The 23,690-nt window shown below is 43.1% G+C and overlaps 1 protein-coding gene across 1 annotated transcript; it reads right to left on the reverse strand.

Moving 5' to 3' along the window:
* LOC143117149 (disintegrin and metalloproteinase domain-containing protein 10) lies at window positions 1-22,528 on the reverse strand. Its single transcript, XM_076278680.1, has 15 exons — window positions 22,345-22,528; window positions 21,650-21,797; window positions 21,394-21,512; window positions 19,248-19,403; window positions 15,337-15,431; window positions 14,601-14,723; window positions 12,183-12,275; window positions 11,643-11,811; window positions 6,606-6,769; window positions 4,981-5,152; window positions 4,653-4,797; window positions 2,698-2,881; window positions 1,652-1,751; window positions 1,269-1,489; window positions 1-1,029 (listed from the first exon to the last, which is right to left on the reverse strand). The coding sequence occupies exons 1-15, from the start codon at window positions 22,415-22,417 to the stop codon at window positions 925-927; spliced, it is 2,067 nt and encodes a 688-aa protein (XP_076134795.1). The 5' UTR covers window positions 22,418-22,528; the 3' UTR covers window positions 1-924.
* Between the last annotated feature and the right edge of the window lie 1,162 nt (window positions 22,529-23,690).

Raw genomic sequence — 23,690 nt, forward strand, 5'->3', positions numbered from 1 at the left:
TACTTTCAAGGGTCAGCAATGTTTATTGTACTACCTGTGTTTTTCTCAAACAATTGGACAAAAAAATAACACAAATAAGGTTACATTTAAAGTTAGTGTTAGAAAGATGAGCTGGAGTTTGAGGTGAGGATAAGGGTTGGGTATCATATTCTGATTATGTTTTTGACAACTGTTTAACTGTTGGGTTAAGATGACAGCTACCTGCAAGGAATCCAACTGATGCAATACTTTAACTTTCTATTGTATCCTTATATAAAGTTATCCCCCTGAAAACAACTGCCTCTGGCATCTCTAGAAATGTACAACTAAATTGAGATGTTTACTCAACATGTTTGATTCTCAGTAGTAATCAGGTATTTGCTATCAAACATCTTGATTTACAAACTGCCACAAATGAACCCCTAATGTATGGGTGCAGGTGGAAAAGTGCACAAACATCTTTCTCTGGTTGGCTGTCATACATATCTATGGAGACACTGAATAGAATTGTGTCGAAGGCTCTTGGGGGCAGTACAACGTGGAAACCTGGATCACAGTCAAGACTCAAATTAGACATCAAGTTCAAATAGCTCCGCAAGGACAGCCTGATGGGAGGCTGGAGATGCTTGGAAGCCTGTGCACAGAAGAGTTCAAACAGTGTCGAAGCATGTTTGGACAGATGGGACTCAACCTGGGATCACCTTCATTTAGCCGAGCCAGCTCACCAACAGTATAAAGACAATAACAAGCTGGGAGATGTTTTTTCCATCCTCAAAACTTTTCCGCAAAGGGTTTGGGGATTAATTCACAGTGCTCTGAATCAGTAGAAATGATGCAGAGAGTACAGTCAAGTTTGCTTTTCGCAGGGCCGTGGATTGACAAAACGGCTGGACTGGGCTGTCCACCCGTGACAGCTGTGGCAAGGCAGGAAGGGAGGCTGTCTGTTTACTCAGTGTCATCTATCTCCAAGGGACGTCCAAACACAAGCACAGTGCCACCCATAACGGCAGAGAGCGTGAGGATGGCCAAAAGAATAGCCCACCAGTGTGCCTAGGGAGAAATATAAGTACTTCTGTTAAATTTTTTACAACTGTGCAAGACAAAAAATGTGAAATGCATGCTGGAAGGACAAATACTAGTGTTTCATGGTGACAATTGGGAGACAAAACAGTGTGTTGAGTAATTCAGTTGTTATGTGTTTATCAATACCTGATAATGGTTCAATCGAAACAGGATGAAATGCAAATGTGGTAATACATCTATCTGTTTATATTCAGACATGAACATACCACCATCCAGTCACCCAGGTCATCAAAATCATTCAGATGAAGAAAGGCATTCTTGAGCCTTGCTATTGGCCCATCTGCATCCAGCAGTCGGCAGATTTGGAACTTGTCGCAGTAGCCCTGGTTCCCTGAACAGGGAGCCCCAGCCACCAAGGCCACACGCTTTCCCTGAAAATGTTTGGCTAGGACAGAGGAGGTAGTGCTCGCACATGTTTTGGGTTCATCTGGCAGTGAAAAAAGATGGAAAAGAAAATATATATTTTTCACTTTCTTAATGCTTTTCTTGAAGTAGTCTGGTGTTTTTCTCGAATTGTTATTCTGTTGGATTGTTCCTGCTGAATAAACATATTCAGTCGACATAATAAAAAAAGAAAACACACACTTACTAATTTGCTGACAACACATGTGGCATTTCTCTCTCATGGACTCTCCTGGACAGTCACACTGCCCCAGGCCATACTTTGCACAGAGAGACAGAGAGCACTCCTGAGACAAATAGAAAGGATGATTTAGATAGCTCTGTGGGGGGTGCAGCTCTCTTACAGCCTTTCGTTCAGGAAATACAGAAGAATGTGGCTGGAAATGCTGCCAGGTTACAGAATTTCCTCGCATGGCTCTATTCTTTTTGAGTGCTGCACACAGGAAGGCATGCCTGTGATTCTCCAGAGGGTGATATATGAGAAATGTACAGTACAGTGTGGTTTCTGAGAACTTTTCTCCTCTCTCTCACACCAACGTTGTTCGCCAAGTCCCTCATTCGTCATCTCGGTGGGTGATACAATGAATTCAACTAAAAACACATGCGGCTATATACTGTGAACACTCACTCTCTGTTTGCAAGGGCTTCCCTTTGAAAACGGCATAGCATTTCAGACACAGTGTGTGAACTGTGTTTCTAATTAGTAATCAAGCATTCTTACATAGCCTTTTCTCAGTTAAGCATGTTTGACTCTTGAATCTACGCTGGGTGAACCCAGCCTGATCTGCCGGCAATTTCTTTTTCGCCCTGCAGCTCAGGCTGGAAACCTGTGCATCTTTTTCTGCTGCTTTCGTTACAATTTTGCCGGGACCAATTACAAGCTAGCTTATCCACCCGGCGCGCTATTGGCAGAATTAATACGCGTTGCTCTGCAAACTTCACCCGGTTCGTTGGTCAGATTGGTGAATGACTATCCAATTGCATACAGAGTCATTTAAATTATGCCTATTGATCACACCTCTTGTGCAGTAGAAAATACATAGTGGACTCCCCAGACCAATGTTCAATCTTAAAAGATTGAGCTTGGTCTGGTGAAAGCCAGACTATCTTGAATCAGTTTAGCATGTTTGACTCTCTTGAATCCACTTAATGAAACTTTAATGTTCATTATTGTGGCTATGTAGCTGGCTCACTGCGAACATCGGCATTGACCTTCATCACATTCTGACGTACCCCTTGTAGACAGATACGTGTGCCCAGACTGCAGACGGTCATGTTGGCTTTGGGACGAGGAGCAGGGCAGTGTGGAGAGGCCCCAGAGCACTCGCTCTTCATCTCGCACTCGGACTCATCCTCACATGGCGTGCCTCGGGCTTTGAAGTCACAACTTGGGCTGCAGCAGAGGCCTTGGCTGGGACTGCAGTTTTTTAGGCAAAAGGGTTTGGCAGGAAACTTTAGAAGGATTACTAAAGGCATGCACAACACCACCGTTTGCCATTACCATAAAGCACTGCCAAAGTTGTCAGTTTCATTTCAGACACTCTAATCCAAAGTGACTTACAGTATTGTGAAAGCATGCATCTTTATCAGTACTTGGACTGTGAAAGACTTGACCCCTTGACCCCAACATCTCTTGTGCCATGTTTTTCCCCGCTCAGCTACTGGGACAAACAACTGAACTGCAAAATCACTTTCCAAACCTCAGTTAACCTGAAGGGAAACTAGATGTACCGCAGAGCGGTACAAAATATGACCGCCACCCAGTCCAGCACATTTTTTCCACAAAAATAAGTCACGCTGAAAGGCATATGATTCTAACTGTCTCACTGAATTGCATTATGCACACTCAATTCTCACTGGTATCTGCTAGACAACAAGTACCAGAACATGATTAGTTTAGTAGTTAGTTATACAACCCCACCCCCATCTTGTCTGTTCATAATTCTGAGAAATTCTTGAATTGTGTGCATGTGTGCGTGTACATGTTTATGTTTATGTGTGTGTGTGTGTGTGTGTGTGTGTGTGCACGTGCATGTGCTTGTGTGTGTGCCTGTGTATGTGCCTTTGTGTGTGCATGTGCATGCATGCGTACATATCAATAAAGTATCTATCTATCTATCTATCTATATGTCTACTGTGTGAGTATGTGTCATACGTATGATTACTGTGAATGTATGTGTGTGCCTGTGTATCTGTTTATGCACATGTGTGCATATGGAATAGGTTAACATGATCCCTGGAGGCAAACATACGCAAAACATTGGTCATCCTATAGGCCCTACGGTTCTCAAGATATTCACAGAAAACTCTGTTAGTGTACGGTCACTAAATGTACACATACTCATTTATTGTATGGCCCCCCAAGAACGAAAGTCATGGCATGCATTCTGAGGGTGTCATAATGATCCTACACTTTCAATTTCGTGCAGTTTTGACCATGTCAGCCAGAGATATTGTGATTAAAACACCTACGTTTTTGCTTTTTAATTTTTAACTAGGTGGCGCTATACATTAAATAAGTGGTAATGTGATGGGTTGGCATGGCCCCTTAAGACCAAGCCACCTACAGGCCAGTTGGTGTACAGTAACATAAATTAATTTATTGTGTGGCCCCCCATGAACGGAATTCCACGAAACTTGGCGTGCATTCAGAGGGTGTCATAATGATCCTACACTTCCAATTTCGTGCAGTTTTGATCATGTTAGGTCACAGATACCTGCGATTACATTTCACCTCATTTTTACTTTTTTGTTTTTAACTAGGTGGCGCTATAAATGAAATGAGTGGTTATGGAATGGGTTGACATGGCCCCTTAAGATCAACATACAAAAAAAAAGGTGGTCCTCCTAAACTCTACGGTTCTCGAGATATTCACAGAAAACTGTGTCTGCCCTACCCTCCTTTCGGGGGTCCAGTCCAGCAGGGGGGCTACAGATCAAATGAAAAACGATGGTTCCATGCTATCCATGTGGGGCTACATGCCCACCAACTTTTGTGTACCCCGGTCTTTCAGTGTCCCGGGAATCTTTGACGGAAAATTGGCCATGCGAAAAAAAAAAAAAAAATCTGACTAAACCTATAGCTTCGCTGCGCGGCGGTCATAATAATAACACCAATGACCCTAAAAGCACAAAAGAGGAAAATGTAATTAGCACACAAGTTCTCAGAAGGAGTCGTATGATAATACCTGCAAAGCTTATTTGGTTTCAGTCGACACTGTACTGCCAGCGACTCCTTAGAGCTGTAACAGCACGAGTCCGAGTCGTTGTGGCCCACGTCACACTCTTCTCCGTCTTCCACGATCTGGTTTCCACAGATGGGCTGATCGCTAACTAGAGCAAGACAGAGCATGCACACAGACGCCTCTTAAGGGTTGAACAAGGATGAGTCGTGAGAGGAAAAAAAGACAAGCTCCGACATAACACAGCCTCAAGGCGCTCAAGGGTCTCAGACAGATAAGCCACGAAATAAAACAGCAAATCCGCCCTGAAGGTGAATCGTCTCCTCGCTCTCACCGACAAAGCAGTCGTCCTTCTTTGTCCTCAACGTTTGGCCGATGCGCTGGAGGCTGCAGGGGGAGAATTTGTCATTGTTCTCTTGCACCTCGTTGCTGGCGTGAGGGAACATCAGGTATCTGCCTTTGCCTCCCTCCGAGCCCAGGCTCCCACATGCTGGGCCTTCATCATGCTGGGACCAAGACAGAGGAGAGTGCATATTAGGGTGAGGTGTTTTTATTTGAATGAAAACACTCTTTGGGACTTGCTTAGAAAAAAAGCTGTTCATTAAATATACCCTCTTGTCCAACAGCGAGACTAATCTGTGTCTCTTTCATCTTATGAAAAGGGCAATTCAACAGGGGCAAGGTATCCTCAAGGCCAGTTCTTCTACGTGATTTACACCCTAAGGTTATGACAGGGCTAACTACTGAGAGTTTGACCTCTGACAAGCCTAAGAAAGACACAACAAACCACTGGGGCCTGGTAAGCGCCTCCTGTTGTACACACATTTGTTTTACTTTGCATATCTATTGTACATTTAAAACAACCGATAAACTGTTATGTCTGATACAAATATGCTTAAACAGATGTTTACTACAGGAATTCAGATCACATTAGACATGACTTTCGAATGGATTTCAGTGACAGTGTCCCTGGGCCTTGGATGAAATGATCCCATAACTAACAGATGTCAAGAGGGGCATAGATAACAACTCATTCATCATATCTTCACGGATGCCTTTCAGCCTTTGTCTTTTATCTACAGTAGGGCGTACAGGGTCACCTGCTCCCGTTTGTTTTGAAAACAATAAACCAACAGTTAATACAAAACCAGATTAAAAGTTTGCTCCCATGGTGACTCATGGTAGTAAGGACACTGCGAAGGAACTCCTCAGAACATAAAGTCCAATGGGATGCAGGCTAAGGGCTGGACAGCCCACATAAATCTCAGGTGAAGCCTCTCTCTCTGATCTCTGCATGGTCATAAAAACACTGAAGGCAAGGTGTTGGAAACACTGAAAGCATGTATGTCAGGTCATTCAGGTTTTGCTCGAGTCAAAAACTCACTAAATTTATAAAGACGGGGTGGGGGGGGGGGGGGCAGAGGCAGAGAGAGAGAGAGAGAAAGACAGCGGAACTAATTGACTCAGGAACGCGGAGCATGTCTCCAAGCGAGCCTGTGGAGGGGTAACCATCATTCATGAGGCGAGGTGGCTGGCAGTGGTGTCAGTGGGTGAGGGGTCAGCTGTAAGTGGAGCAAGCTGGTTTGTGGTGGGCAGTGCTGGAGGTGGAATGGGTTTTAGAATGGGTGACAGGTCCCGTGGAGGGGGCATTCAAGCCTGTCTGCCCTTTTCATGAAGTCATTTTCACGGTGGTTCTACAAGGCAAAGCAAAGGGATTCTGTCGGGTGGATGCATGGATTGCTCCAATCTGAATGCCAATAAAGCACAGTGTTGGGCCCACATGGATTGAGAACGAGGCCACAGGGCAAGCACTGATCTGACTGCAGACTTTTCTTTTTTGGGCAACAACCAGGACCCCACCCCCCCTTCCGAGATCAGGACGCATTGTCACCAACTGAACTGTTCTACAGAGTGTAGGACTTAATGTCCTACATGCAGTAAGAGAGGCATGAGACTCACCGGAGATCCCAAACTGTGGCCCAGTTCATGGGCAAAAGTGAGCTGGATCTGCCTGGGGGGTAGATACTGGCCGTAGTTCTGCACAGTGACCAGGCCTGTGTTGAGGCTAGAGTTGCGGCCGTCCCTCAGAGTGGTGTGCTTGGAGCATATCCCTCCCCAGTTACCTGGAAGACCAAGAAAGTGGGGGGAAAAAGCAGTCATGTGATGTTTTTCAACTCACCTCTGTCAGTACATTGTAGGGGTGTGTCCTGTTATTCTCCCATCTCCCTGTTTTGTACATCTGACGTAACAACCCTGAGACTTCTGCCCCTTTTCTCATGAGCAAACATCACCTCATCACAATTTCAGCAAAACACGTCCCCCAAACTTACATAATGGTTAGGTTTGCTGGATTACAAACAGCTGGGCTTTTTCACACGTGAACACTGCTGCCTTTAAGTCCTCTGGCCCAAAGGGCTCTCAGATGGGAAGAATGGCTTGCTGTGTGAGAGGCTGTGGCTCTGGTTAATCCGTCAGCCTATCAACACTAACTGCCATATGTTGACAAGATTTCCAGGGCAGAATGCCTGGAATGCACAGTGCATTGTCATCCTTGGAACTTTACGTAAAAAAGCCACAAAAACCACAGAGATAATGTACATAGATAACCAAAATATTTTAATCACTTTTGTTATTGTGAATTCTCTTACCATACTTATCAATAGGTTAAGTATACTAATGAGATTCCTGTTCAAGAAATTGTATGTCATCGAAACATGACAACAAGTGTGCAAAGTGAGCAGTGTTAATTATTTACCTGTTACATAGCATATCTGCTATCTTTAGAGAGTATTGGTTTTGTGGAGCTTCATGGGTAAGGTCAAAGCATTCACTGGCTCTTTCGTAATATGAAAGGAGAAACCCTAAAGGAATGCAGGGGAGCTGGGACATGGGTTTCTATGACCTGGTGAACTCTGTGACAAAGCAGCAAGAGGCATGCTCTTACAAGTTCTTGTAGTGGTCATGGTGGAGATATGCACTGACTTCTCCAAACCTCAACTCTCCTTTTGGCTCATGTACTAGGCTCCAGGCCATGGCAGTGGACTGTCAAGAATGCTGGTCTTATCTAATAAGGGTTACACAATTACATTTATTTCAGTGACTCACCTCAGTCATTAAAACACTCAGAGTGAGAGAAGAGACACGTAAACATTCACATTAATCAGTGTGTCAGTGGGCAAAGAGGATACATGAGTTCAGGCATGCTAGCTAGTAGTAGCTACTGTGAAAACGTCTTCTACAGAAGCTATGACTGGTACATGTTTGATCAACTCAGCCATCCCTGGAAATCACTAAGGGGACTGCAGCTGCAAAGACCCAACCCAACAAGGAATCATCCTTGTCCAATGGCAGTCCTTTAGCCAAAGAGCTCATGTTTAAGTTGTGGTTTTCCCTTTCAACAATTTGCCATAGAGTCTCCACCCACTTCAGGAGCTATATTAGGCCAATTTTCCATCAAGCTCAGGCCAAGCCATTTTTGTCACCGGGAGAGCTTTAGGACAGGGGCTGGCAACACTACCCCACAATAAGATGCAGGCTTAGAATCACAACAAAGTCAGGTTCACTCTGAATAGTAGGTCAGCCATAACGGCCGGCGAGTTCACCGCTTCAGCGATACAGTGCAGTGACATAGGAGAGAAAAGTCTCTAAGCTTCCAAGAAGTGATATTACCCCCCTTATGGAGATAGTTCCTATGTTTTAAAGTTGAATATTTCCTTTCTTCTCCCAAAAACAAATAAGCATGTTTGGAAACTAATAAACAAAGTGTGGCGAGATACTGAGAGCCAAGGGGAGTCCACAGCATGGGGTCCCAGAAGAAGCCGTGGTTTACAGTTCACTGAGGACAAGGTTACAACTGTAGCAACAAATTATCTCTTTTTAGCATCGATGCGGTTTCCACAAGCACAGCAACATTTTCCTCGAGATCCTACAGTGACTGCAAATCAGTGGGCCACCATTTACCTTTCGAATGACATAGGTGGCTTTGTGTGTTGAAATTTGCGTACTTGTTTAACCTAGCTAATCTCATGTGAGATGTCTCCATGGAGACAAATCCAAGTTGTGGAATGTAGCCACTAGCACTACTACCCAGCCAGCATCCATGGTGGCGGTGGTGGATAAGAAACATGGGGGGTTGGGGGTGAAAAAAAGATGCAGAGTTCTTTGGTCACATGACTGTATTTAGGTGGCCTCACGCCCCTCTGCACAGCCAATCCAGAGCCACACAGCTGACAATGTGATGGCAACATTCAAGGAGTGCAGCCTACTTTTCTTATCCACCACAGCCCCCAATCCCACCCTCCACACCCCCACAACAACAACACAGCCTACTTTGTCACTTGACATGTGGGATGTCAGTGATATTCAAAGCCTTGCTACCAGTCACAGACTGTGCTGGAATGTGAATACTTCATGAGTTTAGGCATTTTGGAATGTAAGGATGTTGATAAAATGTAATTATAGTTTCAGATGTAGGAGTGAACAGAAAGTTCCCTGGTCAGGAAATGATATCAGTGTCTTTGGGCGTTTGTCTGGTAAGGCCCATCCAGTGTCCTGTGCACGGCGTACCAATGAGCTGGCATTGTGGTTTGCTGTGGCACATGTTCGTTCACTTGATCTCCATTGAAAATCAATTCTTATGGAGCTAAACAAAAAAAAGCTCACAGCTTCATTCAAATTAACACCACAATAAGCCAAAAGCAAGACTTCTAGGAAAAGCTATTGAAAAGCAGTGTCCATTTAAAAACAATAGAATTTAAGAGGCTATCATTCTAGCTGTATGAAGACAAAACAAAACTAGAGTGCATATTTGGAAAAACTACATGTGGTAGAGGCTGTATGGCAGTTGGAAGAGGGTACGGTAGAAGTGGATAGGGTGGATTGCCCTAATGTGGGACATTATTTGCTTTTCGGACTTATGTAGTAGGCTAGATTAGGCTACAATGTGAAGGCAACAGCTTTGCTTTCCCATAGTTTCACTGGCATTCATTAGTTTGGGGAAGATCCACACCCACTGGAGCTTAGGTGTCACACATTAGGCAGTGTCCCACATTAGGACAATTTAGCATAATCGTTAACAGAGGTTTCAATCAATGAAATCAGATGTCTGTTAAAGTGTGTCCATGGGGGTTGTAGGTTACAGTGGTTTTAAAACAACTACAGGGCATAGTTGGGCATGAAGCAAAGCAAGGTCCTGAAATCTCAGTTTTTGAGGAGCAATTGCAACCTATGCTGTTGCGGGGCCTTTCATATACATTCCATAAAGTTAAAAGTAGCCTATATGTGTTTGAAAACGAATTTAATCAAAGTGTGGCGAGATACTGAGAGCCATGGGGAGTCCACAGCATGGGGGTCCCAGAAGAACCCATGGTTTATAGTTCACTGAGGACAAGGTTACAACTGTAGCAACAAATGACCTCCTCTTTTTAGCATCCATGCAGTTTCCACAAGCACAACAACATTTTCCTCGAGATCCTACAGTGACTGCAAATCAGTGGGCCACCATTTACCTTTCGGATGACATAGGTGGCATTGTGTGTTGAAATGTGCGTACTATACTTATTGAACCTAGCTAATCTCATGTGAGATGTCTCCATGACATATAAGTGCAATGTTTATTTGCTTTTTTGCTGTCAGGAAGTATTAGAGAGTACATACAGTATCTAATCTTTTGTAAAGAATACACTGAAGGACAGTAAAGGCATGTAACTTGTAGTCTACCTGCCATTTACTCATTTGATGGTGAACTGTTTATCTGCTATGACGATACATACCTTTCGACTACAATTAACCTCCAATTAGACTTACATCTGGTTATTGTGCATTCATATATGCTGACCATTGGTTCCCCTTAGCCAAACACTCACCTCCTCTTGGTTAACACCTCCAAACTGTCTCTCCCCACGGCAAATATAGCTTGAAGGAAGACATTGCTTATCTTCTTCATTCTACCCATACAGAGCAGTGATGATGATGTTTGCCTTGTCTGTCTACTGGCTGACATTTAGACAGTCTAACAAGATAATTTCAATTTGCAATTTGCTTACAGTACATTGTGCAGCATTTTAATCCACTTCCTGGACACTCAGTGAAACTGAGGTTCTCCTTGTGCGACATAAAACTCATAGTGAAGTGGGTAAATCTATGACCCTAACAAGACTGTTTTGATTGATTTAGCAGAAATAAAAATATTTTATAGTATAGTATAGTATGTTATAGATTGCTACTGCACTATTGTGACAAAAAATAAAACTTTACTTTACAGCAGGGTCATTATGACAGTAGTGACTGTGTGGCACAAATCAATTGGAGAACGTATCACTTCTTGACTTAAATCTATACAAGCTTTTCACTATATTCAGTGTATGTTACAGGAGGTGATGTGGTAAGGTATCTCAAAAATGCTTATTTTATTTGCAAATCTGAATACAAGACCACTGCACAGGATCATGGCAAAAGTGTTGGCATAGTCAAATTTTTCATATTATTAAATCCCTAGGAAGAGATGCAGAACCAAAATGGATATAAATCCCTGATGATTGAACAAAAACAATGAATGTGGCGCTTAATTACTTTAAGATGAGACATATAAAGTATCAGTCCCACACATAAATTAATAAAGGCAATAAAACAAAGTGAATCTATTCATTCTGTTGTCTGCCCTGCCAGTAAATTTCCTACATCCTGTTTTTCTTAGTGTTTTGTGGAAAGTGGAAAGTTTCTGAGCGGGCTTTGAACACGAGGGGGGGTGGGATTAGACGAGGAACAAGCGTGTTGGCGCCCCTCCTGGAAATGTGTCAAGGACAGAAGTGGACAAAGGGCAGATACCAAACAAGCTTTAAGTCTATCGCTTAACGACTGTTAAAGGTGTGATCTGAGTCATAAGGGTCTCTCACGTGTGCTATGTTATCGTTAAGATAAAAACTTCCACCGTCAGCATTTCAGCTTAGGCTTTCTGTTTCTTTTTTGTCTTTCTTTTCAGTGTTGTTGTTGTTTTACCTGTCTTTCCCTCCCACGCAAGGCCTAGCACTCCACTGTAGTCACGGTTAGTCAGCAGGTAAGACAAGCAGTAGTTTCCCCAGTTTGTCTCTGAATAGAGACTGAGCAGTTTTTCTGGCCCAATGAACGGTCGATTCATGGGGTTTCCTGGCTCCTCTTTTGTCATCACCTGAGAGAAGTTGAACAGGAATATGAGCGCCATGAGACATGCGTAATGTTTTGGCGCTCTATAAATACATTTAAATTGAAATTGAAATTGAAATTGAAATTGAATATGACACGCTGCATATCTGCATACAGACTGCATAGGCTATCTTCTAACATATTGCCCCATAGTTTCTGTTTAAATTCACTTGTTGCACCTCTTTGGCCCATGCAAAAGTAATTTCATTCAATAAGCCTTTAAGCAACACATTCTGAATATGAACGCATTCTATGCATTAAAACCAATATCATCTCAGCACAGTGCAATCAATATTTTTGGTAAGTTCAAATGAGAGAAAAATCACATGTTTCATGTGATGCTGTTATGGCACTCACACTGAGGGACTTCACTTTAAAGTTGATCAGCTTGATGCCTTCAAAGTCTGCCTTGTCATAAACATCATTCACAGCTCTCATATAGGAGGCTACCTATGAAGGAGAATAGTGAGAAATGGGTAAAAAAAAATACATTTTGTAACTTCTAATTGCCTCAGTGTGCTTGTCAGACCATCATGATGACCACAGTGACATACATTGGGATGATAGATGGTACAGAACAGGTTTTTCAACCCTAGAAAAGGAAATAGCCCATGTGTGGTCCAATGTCACTATATGAGACCACAGTAGGGAGTACAGGGATCTCCACTGATAAACATAGAGGAGATCAATTCTGACAACATTTACCAGCCATCCTTTACAAACACATTAATTGTGGCTCTTATATCGTAACCTCCCAGAGAGTAACTTGATATTTCATCAGTCTTGCATAACAGTCTTGTACCCACCGCACGTGGCAGACTGCAAGTCTGACACCACGCAATCAAGAGAGGGCAAGTCTCAGTAGAGCGTCTAAGTGGGACCGAACAGTCTCGGAGCACGGTCTGCCAGACCAACTGTCAGAGCGCACGATTGATTAGGCCTGGTCATGGGCAGCGTGTTACCACATACCAGAGCAGGCTGCCAGAGACATGGCGACCTGGAAGTGCACGCTGAATGTGCCAGCTGGGAGCGGCATGCTGCGGGGTCGGATTCACATGTGGCAAAGTGCCTGGGCACCTGGCCCCAACTCTCACACGGACTCTGGCCCGCGCCCACACTTCATTCACACAGCTGTAGGTACAGTAGTCCTGGCACCCCATAGTCCTTCACTGATAAGCTGCTCCATTGAAGTATAAGTATAAGTATATATACTCTTTTAATTCCGTGAGGGAAATTTGGTCTCTGCATTTAACCCAATCCGTGAATTAGTGAAACACACTCAGCACACAGTGAACACACAGTGAGGTGAAGCACACACTAATCCCGGCGCGCAGTGAGCTGCTTGCAACAACGTGGTGCTCGGGGAGCAGTGAGGGGTTAAGTGCCTTGCTCAAGGGCACTTCAGCCGTGCCTACTGGTCGGGGTTCGAACCGGCAACCCTCCGGTTACAAGTCCGAAGCGCTAACCAGAAGGGCATAGTATAACTCCCCTCCGTAAAAACAAAAGTCCAGATTAGATAAATATGACGTCCAAGGAAAGATTCAAGCTCTTAAAGGGACAAGTCAGCTCAATATCTTTGGTCTGTATCTACTCCTTCTCACAACATTAGGGAGCCACATATGTTTTCTTTTCTCTGTAAAGGTGACTAAGTATTCTCATTCCTTGGTAACTTATTTTGTGTAACACTGTAAAGAATCATTTTAATTGAGGAGTGAGTCTAGGAGCCTTGGATAAGTCTGTATAGATAATAAAGCAAAATATTCTATTCTAATGTAACTATCCATTTAGTAACAAAATACTTCAAACCAATAGGATAATAGAACAATAGAAACTGTGTTTCCAAGATTCACATCAGTAAAAAGCTGTAAAATATGATTGTTGGTATGGCATGATATATGGTACATTGACTAGATGAGTGTATGACATCAACAATGACAATGGAATAAAAACAATAACAAAAAAAGTCACATGAATTGATCTCATCTGGGATGGGCAATGGGTTTATATTGTACAAAACATAACATTCTGGGGCAAAAAACTACAAGTGACGGAAATCCTGCCCCCTTCTTTTCAATATACAAACATTACGTAACATTTCGATTTTACATGGTTCAAATAGACGGTATGTTCTCAAGGTCATGAAACTTGGCAAAACGTAGAATTTGGAAAATGTCCAAACTTTCCCCCAACAGTTCATCCACCCCCATCTGCAAATACATTGGACATAACCTCACTTCCCCTGGCCCCACAATAGGGAGACACTTTGCACCACTTTTTTCAACAATGAAAAAGTACATTACTGGACCATTGTGGCCCATGATCCCTCAAAAAAGGCGAAAAAAGGCATTCCTGTAGCTTCCTGCAGCTGAAGGGGAACACCTTGGCGCCAGACACACTGAGGCCAAAGGTATGATTCCCAGGGAACACCCATACCACATGAGATCTACATATGTGTTTACATTTCTCATGTATACTTTCTTGTCATATGTACATATTGTATGTACATATCTCTCTCTGACCATGTGCCACTTTACACAGCGGTACACTGCTGTTCAAAAGTTTGGGGTCACTTAGAAACTTCCATTCCACTCCATTACAGACAGAATACCAGCTGAGATTAGTTGCATTGTTTTTTTTAATCAGGGCAGCAGTTTTCAGATTACATTTTGTGGTTACATAATTGCAAAAGGGTTCTCCAATGTTTTCTCAGGTAGCCTTTTAAAATGATAGATTAGTAAACAGAATGTGCTTTTGGAACCGTATTGTATGCATTACCTGTGCCACGACAGCCTCCACGCTACCAAACTTCCGGTAGTAGAAGTGGTCCGCTTGCAGGTGCAACAGACAGGTGGTTTTGGAATCATCCGTTGTTCTCCTCGACCTCATCAGTGGCTCTTCCTGTGAAGCACACCAGACTACTGATGATCACACTTCTAAAGGCGACAGAGAGGTGGGAAGCAAAGGAGGATGTTGGGTAGGCCCAGGATAACATGTGTGCAGTTCATTTAGGACCCTTATCTGCAGATTACGGGCAAGGAGTGTTGTGTGTCTAAAAATAGAATTATTGTCAGTATACACTACGATGAGGTATTGCTATTCTGTGCTTCCTTGTAGGCTACTCCAATTGTTTGTTTATCTTGATTGTTGACTGATTACAATTTGGCAAATCTTCAAATATTTCTCTAAAACAATAGTACAGGTTGTGTAGATACAGTAGATATGTGGCCTCAGCACGCATGGCTTTTAACCTCGATTTGTGATTATGAAAACAATCAGAAACACTGGCACTAAGTACAGGACATAAAGTCCAAACATTTGTCTCAGAATTGTTGTTCCCCTGGCATCAGCAAAACTGAGCAAAGGAGAGGCTTTCTGAAAGGTTTTTGTGAACTTGGGGACAATGAGGATGGGAATCTCACTGGAAAACGTTGGAGAAAGAAAATAGGGTAAGCGTAGTGCAGGAAGTGTGCCGAAGTGCTAATAAGAGTATAAGAGTGATGTCATGTCTGACCTGCCCTTCCTCCTCCAGTCTGAGGCTTCTGGCAAGGTGCGCCAAGAGGTCCGACCCACAGAGCCCATTAACTCTGTTCCCTAGGGAGGACATGTCTGTGAAGACACACACACATACACACACCCAAAATCACAAACCCTTACACATATATAACAAACATAAACATCATAACTACTACAACATGTGAATAGGCATTCAGGTAAATGCACACACACACACACACACACACACACAGATAGAGAGAGAGAGAGAGAGAGCAAGAAAAAAAACTAAGAGGGAAGCATTTTGCACAGCACACACATGCAAGAAGACTTGTTAACAACTGTGTTAATAGCACTTTAAAAGGTAATTAGCTGTGCAGCGCAGGCTAAATGGGTGATCAAAACTTGAATGTAGAGACAATAAACCGTCTGGAACCGATTCTCTGACTACAGCTTTTTCAGACCCAGAGCCATGCATAATATCTAATGTAAAGAAAGAGAGTCTATATGCTTTATTCAGTCCAGGTGTTCTAATTTGCATTCTTCCTCTTCCTGTGTTCTCCACTTTTTCCTGTACAATGTGTGTACGTCACACAGATTAACACAGAGTACTTACTTGCAAGCAGAAATGTATGCTGGGAGTTAGGGCTGAAAGATTGCGGTTTTGAGTATTGTTGACTTGCCATATTGTAGTGATGGGGACGAGACCGCCTATGCCGAGTCCGAGTCAAGACCGAGTCTTTGAAGGGTCGAGACCGAGTCGAGACCGAGTCTGTTGGTTTTCAAATACAGTCGAGTCCGAGTCAAGACCGAGTCTTTGAGGAAGCAAGTCCGAGTCGAGACCGAGTCGAGACCAAGACCATAAAAAAATTTCAGTTTTAATATTCATAATTTAATATCACCCCAGTTAATAATCAACAGTTAGGCCTACAGACTAAGCTAGATTGGGAATTGAGGAGCAGTCTTAACGTCTTAATATGGACTATGCTGACCTACAGACACTCACCGGCAGCAGAGCCATAGAGATAAATAAACGGCTCTGACGGCAGTATCTTTGCATTGCACCATGGGATGTCATTTTCAAATAATGCCGGTCAACATTGCATTTTATTATTATTGTTGTTATGTGTTGTCTGTTTTTTTATATGAACATAAAAATGCGTTGGTCTCGAGGTCTGAAATTACGAGTCCTTCTCCTCCCACTGTGGTCCGAGACCGAGTCAAGACCGAGTCTTTGAAGGAACGAGTCCGAGACGAGACCGAGAAAGCAGAAATTGGTCTCGAGACCGGACTCGAGTCCGAGACCGGACTCGAGTACTACATCACTACCATATTGACTCAATCTAAGGGTGCGAAGGACTGTTCTGGAATACACTAATGCACGTGCAGGGTGAAAGTCTGGTAGTGGGAAGCAGAAATGAGCACTGATGCGTGGACACGTGGTCTTTACGTTTTAAAAGTTGCAAGTGCTTTTACCCATGACACAGTCACTGTGATGACAGTTCAGTAATATCTGATTTTGATTTTGATCTGATTTATGTATTAAACGTTCATAAATGCACGTGTTGACATACTAAATATTCTTAACAATAACGCCAATGTCCATTATGTTCAACCACCGAACTTGTTTCATGGCAGTGACCATGACCCCACATTGCTTGTTGAAATACTTGCACAATTATAGGCTAGTCAAGGGAGATTTCAAGAAGACAGGCACTAAACTGTAAATCTCAAAGGCCTCATTCTTCATGCATTGCCCTTGAACATCCCCCACGTGTATTTAGAGATTATAGCTCATGACTCATTAGTGATGGGTTACAAGTTTGTAAAACATTAATTAAGGCTAAGCTGCCTTTGTGGAAATCTCATTGAAAATGCTGTAACCGTTACAAATTGAGACAACTGTTAGTGTTGCTATAAATTTGGTAGTTACAATGCCACAAGAAAGGTCTAAGGCATTTTTTCAGGAATGGTTCAGTGTCTGTAATTTCTGAACTAAGCAAGACAAAATTAACTGTTGTATTGTTTTCAAGCCTATCTGTCTGCACCTTAGAGAGTTATTATAAAGCATACGTCTGCACACCCTACTATTACACAAGTTGATAAAGGGCGTGCAAAACATTATTTTAATAGATTACAATAGCTTAGTGAAAATGAAAGCTCAGCTATTGAATGGGACCGAGTCAGGTGGTTTGGCCTTCAGTGACCAAGATAAGATTAGCTCAACTGAATGAATTGATCATTGGCCAAGAGCTGACTCTCATGCTATCACTTTTCCAACTGCTCATTCGAAAACACAAAGCATGATTAGGTCGGACGATCCGGCTGAATGGAAGTAAGCCAATGGCAGTTCGACAGGGCTGTCAGTGGGGATGGGGATTTGGGGCAATCAGTGGGCATTGACCCATTGACGGAATTATTTCCAGACTGCTCACAAACCTCATGGCTGCTCGCTCTCTCTCTCTCGCTCTCTCTCTCTCAAAGCTTAGTTCCCTTTTAAGTATTGTTCCATGCCAAGACAAAAGCAAGCTTTCCGTCCCAAAGAATTCTTGAGGAAACAGACACAACATGCAGAGGAAATTAAAGTAAGCAAGCCTACACTGGGTAGGAGGGGTCTCAGAAGATGTCTGATATACAGGCCCATCTCCCTTTGTTTTAGTTGATGGCAAAGCCAAGCTAATCAAACAGCAAAGCTAACTTCTTCTCAAGCCAAATCTTTGTTGCACTAAGAAAATAAATATGAAATCACCAGACATTCTTTTGGAATCTGGCGCTTTTATCCCTCTGATAAGTATAAATATCCTTTGTTTAGCCATTTGCTCAAAGCAATGAGTTTGTCTACATGCAAAGGCATCGTCGACTTTGTAGTTGTTTGTATCTCACAGAGAGATCTAGCTACTCTACTGAATGGGACCATTGCCGCCAAGAGTATGGGAAATGCCCTATAGTAACCTCTCAGCCTCATGCATGTGGTCTGACTTCAACTACAAGATCACATGACCCAGGGTAACCACAGTGCACTCCCGGGTTTGTTTACCTTAGGCTATAGCTACAAGATTATTGCCTTTCCTTCTCTTTCAACATACTCTGTCACACACACACACACACACACACACACACACACACACACACACACGCACACACACACACACACACACACACAGAAGGATATCACAAATATGACAATGTTGGTGCCAGTCTGGAGTCTTTCTACAAGTTAAGATGTTATTTAATCAGACCCTTTATGAGATTACAGATTTACATTCTTTCTACATCATAAAAGCTGCAAGCACTTGCCAAATACTCATAGGCTCTAAATCCTTCTGCTTTTGTGTTATTTCTCCATAGCACACCTGGTGATATTGATGAAAGGTCTAAACACTAGTTTGTAAACAAAGCCTAATTTCGGGGACGACGGGGACTAGAGTACGAGTGCTCCATTTCAGTCTGAAAAGCACCGTAGGAGCAGCGAAGAGGCTGCCAACACAAGTCTTTGCTGGTTCTCAGCGGGGCAGTTCTGTGGAGCATCACTGTGTCAACAGTCAAGGCCTTCTTATAGCATCCTCAAATGATCCCTAATTCTTAGCAAATCCAAGGAAACACACAAATGCACATTTAGTTTTTTTTCTTCAAAAACAATATGTTAAGCAGTTTTCAAGAATCTCCACCACAATGAGTTGCGTCAAGTTTTCCTTGAAAGCCCTTTGTTCCCATACAACCCCTGGCACACTCCTACTGGCACTTTCCCTCTTGGCACCTCTGAAATGCCCCTGCAAAATACCAGCTGGCCCCAGGCTGGCAGGCTCAATAGCAACGGTCCGGACAAACCTCCTCCTAAACTGCCAGTGACGGGTTGACTAATGAGAGCTTAAGGCGACGAGGAGCCTGGAGCCTGTTTGGGAGGCTGCCATGTGTCTCCTCTTCACTTGCCTATGTCGTCTTCATGATAGATAATGGAGTGGAACTCTGACTCGTTGGTTGTGTAGCTATGGAGTGGCTCCACATGATAGGTTCCATTGGCGGTGGTGATGGAGCCCTGGAACAGGCCCTGGAGAACAGAGCCGTGGCAGGAGGACTGGTCCTCATCTGGAGACAAAAGGAGAAAGCATGGACGTGTTACGGCCCTGATTTTGTAGTTTGCCTTCTGCTAGTCTCCTAACCATCAGACCTGGAAGCAGAGCTAATTCAGCTTCCAAAGACAAGGTTACTTAATGATGATGAATACAGAGGATGTAGCCTTAAAGACATGTGGACGAAGTGCATGAACAGAACATTAACTTCCCTAAGAACTGGCCAGCAATTGAAATTAGCTGCTTGCAGGGCCGTAGTCACCATAGACATGGGGGGGGACGTGTCCCCCCCAATATTCAGATGTGACCAAAATGTCCCCCCCAATATTTGTACATAGAAAAATAAATAAAGAAAAAAACGCTAAAGGCTACTACAGGAAACCAACAAGTCCCACCATCTGAAATGCAATCAAACGTAAATAACGCACAAATTAGTGACCTATTGATGGTTTCAGAGAGAGTAGCCTACACTGTGAGTGGTTTGTCCTGGTGGTTTTGCGTTTTTCGTTAGAGGCGTGTGCTAGCAAAAGCTTCCTGCACCCTACTGCGGTGCGGGCTGTCAATAATATCGCAAAAGATACCGGTACAATTCTCACAAAACTTGTTGGAAAGGTGTAGCACTGTCTAAGGAAACCCCATTCATTTTTGAAGCTGATCAGACTCAAAGGGAATTTTGAAGCATTTTCCATAGCCTACTGTAGCCTATTTTCTCGCAATGATAGCGAAAGTGAAACGTAGTGTCCTTTTATTTGAATTTGTGCGTGCCTGTGTCATTCATTTCTTTCACATGTCTTACAACATAAATAATGCATTCATATGCTAGTAGTAATGTCAGAAATGAACCGGTTTATAAGCCTCTTAGAAATGGTTGTTGCATCTTGCATGTTACATTTAGATGCGCACTCAATTGCGCATCCATGCAGTCAAAACGTACTCAATGTGGCGACGGCACAAAAGTTGAAAAAACTTTTACAATGGCGGTGATAGCCAACAGTTAATGTGAATCACGGACAATAACCAAAGAAAGGAATTTCCACCTCCATTCACCAAATAAAGGTTGTGTTTCTACATGTTAACACAAAACTTAATTTCTGTCAGAAACCAGCTTATAATGCATAGGGTAACTTGAGGTGAGTCAGACTGAAGAGGGACCTGTCTTAGTAGCCTATCTTGAATCCCATCCCTTTTAAACTAGGCTACCTTAAAATTGTGTGATTAGCCACCAGAATAATAAAATCAAAATACAAAAAATTATTGGGCTATAGGTCCAAACCTATGAGTAAGCATTCGGTGTAATATAGAGGTTATCAAAGATACTCTAGTCTGTATTTTCTTTTAAAATATACATTTTGGAGACAAATGGAGTCATACCACAGGTCTATGTCCAGGGATGGATTATTGAATGGACCTACTGGGCCCAAGAGCTCAGGGGGCCCTGAAGCCTAAGACTGTGTGAAGTTGCTTCTCCGCCCTTCTCTTCTATTTCCACAAAACTCACAAGTCGTCATAATATAATATATATATTTTTTAATCTTCCGGGGGAGTATGCCCCTGGGCCCCCCTATTTTAACTGGGGAGGTTTTTTTTGCATCTATGCCCAGGGGGTCATAATCCATCCGTGCCTATGTCCGTCAAAAGTTTGGAATATCCTAATTGACTGACTTAACTAATGACTTGTTTGTGATTTTAATAATATTTTTGCATGGCAGGAAATGTATTGAAATTCTGTTATAGAAATTCAGACCGCACGACAGATTTGGTCCCCCCCAATGTTGACATCATGGCTACGGCCTTGGCTGCTTGGGTGTAGAGTGAGGAAAAGTGGGGCAATAACAGGGCTCGACATTAATGGTTGCCCTTGGCTACCAAGTTGTTACAAGTGGCAACCAGATTTGGTTGGCTTTGGCAACCAAAACTTCATGCCTGATTTCCAAGCTGGCAACCACTTTTAAAAGTTAACATTGAGCCTTGGGCAATTACAAGATTTATCACCACCTTTCACATACCTTCTAGCTTTCCGGAAAAAACATGAGAGAGGTCCACAACAGTGTCTCTGTCGCCCAGGTCAATCTTGAAGTTATCTGCAAATCCCTCCGAGTCTTGTCTGAGGACCAAGTTAAAGTCCCTGAGAAAGACCAGCACATGATGAATTGTTAATGGCAAATGAATTCTGAGGAGAACCAGCTAAATGTTTTCCAGAAACCAGGGAACTTGTTTTTCTGAAAGGTGCAGGGACCAGGAGAGTGTAATGAAGGGTGTTACCGTTGGAAAGCGCTGAAGTTCAGTTGTAGCTGCTGCTTGTGAGACACTATTTCACGCTTAACTCGCTGGTGACTCTGATGTAAAACTTGGCGGTCATAAGTCAGCCCCTCATAGTATTTTATGAACTGACCAATGGTACCTAAAGCTCCTGAGAGAACAAAAAAAATATTATGTGTTTCACTAAAAGCAACAATAGGATACTAAATGCTCTATGTTACCTCATTTTAATAAAGAATAAAAAAAATAACTGTCTTATTCAATTAAACACACTTGAATCTAGAGCATGTGGTCCTCTTTTTTATCAGGCACTGTTTTTCATTGGTACAGAGCAGTGGAATGATTTCCCTTAAGTGACCGCTGTATTCAAGCTGGTAATACTACACTGACTTGGACGAGTGCAGTAAGTGGGAGTACAGCAGAGAGTCCAAAACTCTGGTATGACTCATAAAACTAATGTGCCAAGGAGTAGGACAGGGACGTGTGTTTTTCTGTGCCCTCCACTCTCAACAGGGTAAATATCAGAAGAACGTGTAGGTTTTAAGTCCAATCAGAAGGGCTAATACAGAGGGTGGGCTATCGATCGATCACTCTGAAGGTTACACTGGTAGCATTCAAGGTTACATAGTATACACAACATGACCCAGCCAAACATGACATGACATGACCCCAAAGGACAATAGAGGAAAGAGTTCTACCTGTACTGTGTCCACTGATGCATGTCAACAGAAGGACCCAGGAGTGTATAATATTCAGAACGTCACCAGCCATGCTATCCTCATGATTTCTTTTTGTCTTCGCTTAGAGTCGCACCCGGAACATCCACACAGGAATGTTAGCTACTTGCTCAGGCTCGAATCTACCTCTGAAGCAGACATATTCAGACATGCCAGAGTTGCAGGGAGCAGACCACATCTGTGAATAAGGTCACAAAACATATCTCCAGCATCTGCTTTCAGGCCTGAAACTATGGCTTTGCCTGTGATTGCATTCTGAGCTGTGGCCAGTCATGCTGATGTGATTAAACATGGACTAAATGCCCGGAGTAAGGCAAACATTTTCAAAGCGGGCGCCTTCATATTTGAGCTCTGCGGGGGCAGTTGGACCTGCGGGGGAGAGATGCACTAGGCCAGAGCACACTGAGATAAGCCCCCCTCTCCCTACTCATCTCCCCCAGTTGCTCACTTGATCTGGCACGCCTAAAAAATGGACCACTGCCAAGTCCAGCACATGGACTACCAGCCAGGAACCGGAATAGAGCACCTCAAAACAAGAGGGAGGTGGATTATTGTTAAAGATCACACTGGAGCCTCACACACTATGTGAAGACCCCGGCACGTGTCAGTATGACAGATGATGAGGCAGTTTACCCCATCAACCCATTTCTGAGAATGTAACAATGAGCCCTGCCCACCACACTCCCTGGCTGTTGATTGGCTCAGGCAGAACAGCCTGATCTGAAATTATGACATCACAAGATCAACCCACCCACAAGGAGCCACACACACTGAGCAGGGGTTACTCTAGGATAGTCCAGTACCTTCCTTACGGCTCACTCAGTTCCCTTTTTACAACGGTCATAGACACCTGGCCTTTTAACGAGCAAAAGAAGGGTCACTTAAAAGTTGTTGATTAAAAAGGAAGGCCACTGATCATACCACTCACTACTAACACCACAGCCTTCATCTCACTGGAAACTACCTTCTGTTTTCCATTGCTCTTGTTTATGTAATATGCATACTGATTGAATGTGCATCAGTAGGGGAGAGTGGGGTGAGTTGTGCCAGTTTTTACTTAAAGTGACTCTAAAGTGAGGCCATGATAGTAATGCTTTCAACTACAATATGAACATATATTTCAGGATGTGGTGCATCTTTGGGAACAATCACTTTCAATTGAATGTGCATCAGTATTTGTTTATTGTGTGAGACCACGTTAACCACATTCTTTTGAAAAAAGATAGCTGAACTTATGGTACTACTGTTATTAAAGATAAACAATCAACAAACAAGCAAACAAATAAATTAATCTTGTCCAAATAAAT

This window comes from Alosa pseudoharengus, unplaced genomic scaffold (genome assembly GCF_046254945.1).
Source record: "Alosa pseudoharengus isolate Yale_2024_CS ecotype anadromous, Long Island Sound unplaced genomic scaffold, YU_APseudo_1.1 YU_APseudo_1.1_scf_11, whole genome shotgun sequence".
In the NCBI taxonomy this organism is placed as follows: Eukaryota; Metazoa; Chordata; class Actinopteri; order Clupeiformes; family Clupeidae; genus Alosa; species Alosa pseudoharengus.